The sequence below is a fragment of the Trypanosoma conorhini genome, assembly GCF_003719485.1.
Source record: "Trypanosoma conorhini strain 025E chromosome Unknown Tco_14.4_contig_00938, whole genome shotgun sequence".
Taxonomy (NCBI): domain Eukaryota; phylum Euglenozoa; class Kinetoplastea; order Trypanosomatida; family Trypanosomatidae; genus Trypanosoma; species Trypanosoma conorhini.
Genome location: NW_021705034.1, coordinates 1,137 through 5,269, shown reverse-complemented (window position 1 = coordinate 5,269; position 4,133 = coordinate 1,137). Strand labels below are relative to the sequence as shown.

At 51.3% G+C, this 4,133-nt stretch overlaps 2 protein-coding genes across 2 annotated transcripts, besides 4 other annotated features; both read right to left on the bottom strand.

The window, feature by feature from the left end:
* Nucleotides 1-109: 109 nt before the first annotated feature.
* Tco025E_08987 (uncharacterized protein) lies at nucleotides 110-907 on the bottom strand (the record flags this gene model as incomplete). Its single annotated transcript, XM_029375818.1, has 1 exon — nucleotides 110-907. One exon carries the CDS (start codon nucleotides 905-907, stop codon nucleotides 110-112), a length of 798 nt encoding a protein of 265 aa, XP_029224060.1.
* An 82-nt stretch (nucleotides 908-989) lies between these two features.
* Nucleotides 990-1,021: a microsatellite.
* A 197-nt stretch (nucleotides 1,022-1,218) lies between these two features.
* On the bottom strand, nucleotides 1,219-2,475 carry Tco025E_08986 (uncharacterized protein; the record flags this gene model as incomplete). Its single annotated transcript, XM_029375817.1, has 1 exon — nucleotides 1,219-2,475. The coding sequence occupies one exon, from the start codon at nucleotides 2,473-2,475 to the stop codon at nucleotides 1,219-1,221; it is 1,257 nt and encodes a 418-aa protein (XP_029224059.1).
* Nucleotides 2,476-2,739: 264 nt separating this feature from the next.
* Nucleotides 2,740-2,769: a microsatellite.
* A 368-nt stretch (nucleotides 2,770-3,137) lies between these two features.
* Nucleotides 3,138-3,188: a microsatellite.
* Nucleotides 3,189-3,929: 741 nt separating this feature from the next.
* Nucleotides 3,930-3,966: a microsatellite.
* Nucleotides 3,967-4,133: the final 167 nt, after the last annotated feature.

The window sequence follows — 4,133 nt, the reverse complement described above, 5'->3', positions numbered from 1 at the left end:
GTAAACGCGCAATATCAGAATAGCGTTCCATCTTCATGAACTTATCTCCTTGACACTCCTGTAAGGTGCAGTGGTGGCAGGTACATGCGTTGTTTTTTTTTTTGCTCGTTCAGGGGGTTAGGGAGACATGGAGGCGCCGTGCAAGTTGCTCAAGCGCCATTTTACGTTCCTGTGCAGATGACTTTCGCAGAGCCGTCGTGGCCCCTAGTCCGGCGTCTGACGCCTCGCCGCTAAAGTTGGGGCCAAGCACAGTAGTAACGGCATGGGGAGACACCAACTCCGTTGAGGCCACGGTTAGTGGTCCCGAGCAAGTACCACTACTGCCACATCGATTGTGCGCCGAATGACCAGCAGAGGGGTGAGTAGTTTCATCCCGTGCCCTTTCCTGCGCAGCATCACGCGGCGGTGATGACAGCGCCTGCGTCCGAAATGCAATGCACTCATTTTGAAGAGATTTATGGGCCTCAATAAGTTCCGACATCTGCTGCTGCGCAGCGTCCAATCGATTTCGCAAAACCGCGCGCTCACTCTCAGCGACCTGCAGCTGTCCCTCCAACAAACTGACACGTGCCACTAGAGCAGAAACCTCAAGTTTCAATTCCTCATTTAAGTAACTAGTAGGAATGCTCTCGTCACGGCTGCTGCTGTTGCTGCTGCCGCCATGATGGGTGGGGCTTGACGCAGCTGAACGTTGCTTACGCCCAAGGCTCTTGGAGTTCGTATTCCGGCAGGCAGCTGCTTCATCAGCGTGGGTGTTCCTTCCCACGGACTGTAATTTTTCCGGCGCCGCACACAAATTTCTCGGCCCGTACTTATTGTTCCACCTGTCCAACTGTTTGTCGATGTCAGCAAAGAGGCGCTCGGCTTGCGCATCAAAGAGCGCATCGCCAGAGGAGTAGGAGTACATTGCCAACCGACCCCGCTCCGTCTACAAAGTGTCTCGTGGAGTACCCCCTGCATTCCGATTATTCAAGAGAGCAAAGAGAAAAAAATCAAATCAAACCAAGTCAATCAATAAAATAGAAGAAGTTAGAGCGGAAGCAAAAAATGAAACAAGACCTATTCAATGCCCTCCTCGGAGTTGGACTTCGTGCACTATTGCAAACCTGCTTCTGGGAGTCGTCCCCAACATGTCGGAAAACAATGCGATGCCTTGTTATACCCCCTACCCCCCACCCCCCGCTTCTTTTGCTTTCCTCAACCTCCACGAGTCACGCCTCACATGAGCAGACAAGTACTGGCAGGGACACCACTTTCCTCGTCTGCCACCACTGCCGTCTCTTCATGCACATGAACGCTCGTTTCAGTTGGTGGAGTGTCGGACACGCCAGGCGCGAGCTCTTGTGCCACCGACAGAATTGATGTTTTAGGAATTAAGTAGCGGAACTCCAAGGAATCAAAAAGGTCTGCATAATCGTCGCCGTAACCCTCAGCAAGCACAGATGCCAGAGGAGCCTTGGCGGCATTGTAGATTTCGTAAAAAGCACGAACTTGGCCAGCAACTTCATCAACGGTGAGTGCCGGATCGTCGTTTGGGCGGGTACGGAAGAACACCCACCGGTCGTTGCCCGCTATCAGAGCAGCGGGCGCCAACGGCCCCACTCCGGCATTATCATGGCAAGGAGCAGCTGTTTCCATTTTTTTCTCGTCTCCGCTTGTGTCGGTGCCAACCCACAGATGAGTTTCAGTCGGAAAAGTTGGCTGCGAGAGACCCTTCTGCCTTACAAGGGAGAGGAGTTCCTCCCCCACATCAAGGCAGGCTGCTCGCAAGAGCCTCAGAAACTCTTGTCGCATTCGCTCCACATCAATCGCATCTCCGTCCGGCACCACAAATACCGGGTGGGCGCCAATTTCCTGGGGAGTTTCTCGTAGTCCTTCTGGCTTAAGCTTCCATGGGGCGTCTTGACGCAGAGCAACACTTTCTCCTAACTGATACAGGCTTACGCCTTCGGTCTCCGCAGGACTTGCCGCGGCGAAAAGCACTTTTTTCACAAAGCCACGCAACCACTCACGTATGAGTTGACCCTCCGCTGACGCCCAAATGTGTTGTCGTTCCTTCAGAAGCCGCTCAAGGCAGCGGCACTTCGTGGGGGTGTCACTCGCACCTTCCAGTGCCTCTCCAGAGAGCACTGCGGTGGCAAAGCGGTAAATAGACTTGAAAAAGGAAAGCTGGGCGCACTGATAGGCCAGTTCATCCCAAATTTCTTCGCGCGATATACACTCCCCGCCTTGCGAGGATGCAAAAGGTGTCAAAACCAGACAAATCTCCTGCCATAACTGCTGTATTAACCGGGGAAGACGGTCCTGCAGCACCCTAATCATCTTCGTCTCGAGCGCGTCCCTGGACTCCGCACTATGCTGGGTCTCCAATCTGTCGATCTGCAGCAGCAAGGTGTCTAACTTGTTCAAAACGTCTTGTGTCACAGAGATGTAGTACGCCGCCTCTGATGGCGCCGCTCCCCCGTTAGACCGCATTGCGGGCCACAAGCCTCCTCCGGCTGCACACTCGTATCCTTCCTTCGTCCCCGCTCTGAAAAAAAAAAGCGTGCAAATGTTCCGGTGAAGAGAGGATGAGGCCAACCCCGAGACCGCCACAGGAGACCAATGACAAGAGAGGAAGAAGCTCAAGTAGGTACAACAACACAGAAGGTGGGACGCCAGCAGCATGGGAAATACCGCCCACCATCGCAGAAGGAAAAGTTCCACAGTACGCAGTTAACAACGGAAAAGGACAACTCGAAAAAAACAAAGAAAATAAAACAAAAAAAAGCACATTCACCGGTTCACATTGATTTCAGCTTTACCGTCTTTTCTGTGGTTTTCTCTTCTCGGTGATCACGCTGGTAGTAGACGCATTTTTTTCTTCTTCCTTTATTTATTTGCCCCAGTTATACTGTTCTCGTTGCCAAGGTAGGAGCGGCTTCGTCGGGGGACAGGCGCGTTCGCCACGCCCTCGGACGACCAAAGGGAACACGCAGACAGGCTAGCAGACGTCACAGCGGCGTGGCCGCAGGCCCCACATCCCTCACCTCGTGCCCCGTCTGTCTCTCCCCTGCTCCCTTCAAAACCGGTTACAGCGCGGCGTTCTCCAACGGCCCCTATTTCAAAGGCTTAGAAGAGACTCAATTATGTTTCCTGAAAAGAAAACAAAAAAAAGTATCGAATTGCCAAAGGAAAACAAAAAAAAGTCTTTTATTTAGTTATCTTATTTGTAGCGTTCACCGTTTCATGCATTTCGTAAAGAAGAATCCAAACAACAAAAGAAGAAGAGCGGTCACCAAGCGAATTTAATACACACCTTCTCCTTCACCCCATTGCCCTTGCCCTTTGTCACGCGCCGCATTTGCACACGTGCTGGTTTCCGTGCCTCCTTCCAGAGGGACTTCCTCTCACCTGCCCCCAGCCCTTTTTTTTTACGTTCCTTCTCGTTAGCTCCTTCGGCCCTCCTTCCCCTCGCGTTCCCTATGAGAGGAAGCAGCAGAGCGCAAATGACGCGGAACAACAAATAAGCGAAAAGCAAACAAGCAAACCACACGCACGCACAAAAGCACAATTCCATGAGACATGTTTCAGGATCAGCTTTTGCAGGGCCCGGATGCAGGTGTATTTGATCAAATTCATTATACGATTGCGTGTTTGCCTCTGCAGTAACAAGTGGTGAAGCGGCTAGAGATAGAGGCCTCCACACCCACCCACCCTCCCCTTCAGTGACGCGTATCGAAGAACGCCACAAGTATTCACAGCAGTGACTCGAGGCACAAAGCCAGAATTGCCCCAGCAGTAAATTCCGGACAAAACAGCCGGAAAAGGAAAATAAAACACAAAAACTACACACTCACAGAAATAAAATGGGGTAAAAAAATACGCGCGAGGTAGGGAAAAGAAAGAAAATTAACGAAGTAAAAAAGCAGCCACACACGTGAGAGGTGAAAAAAAATAAAACAAAAATAAAAATAAAAAGTAAAATGACGTTTTGAGAGCGTAGTTATCAACCAGAACGATTCTGCGACGTTGTCCAAATTTGTTAATAAATCACTGACGCGTTGTGGTTCAGTTTCCTCCCTTTCATGCTGTCTTTGCCAACACTCCTTCCTCGCAGGGGAGAAGGGGACAAGGAGAGTGGCGTGCTGTGC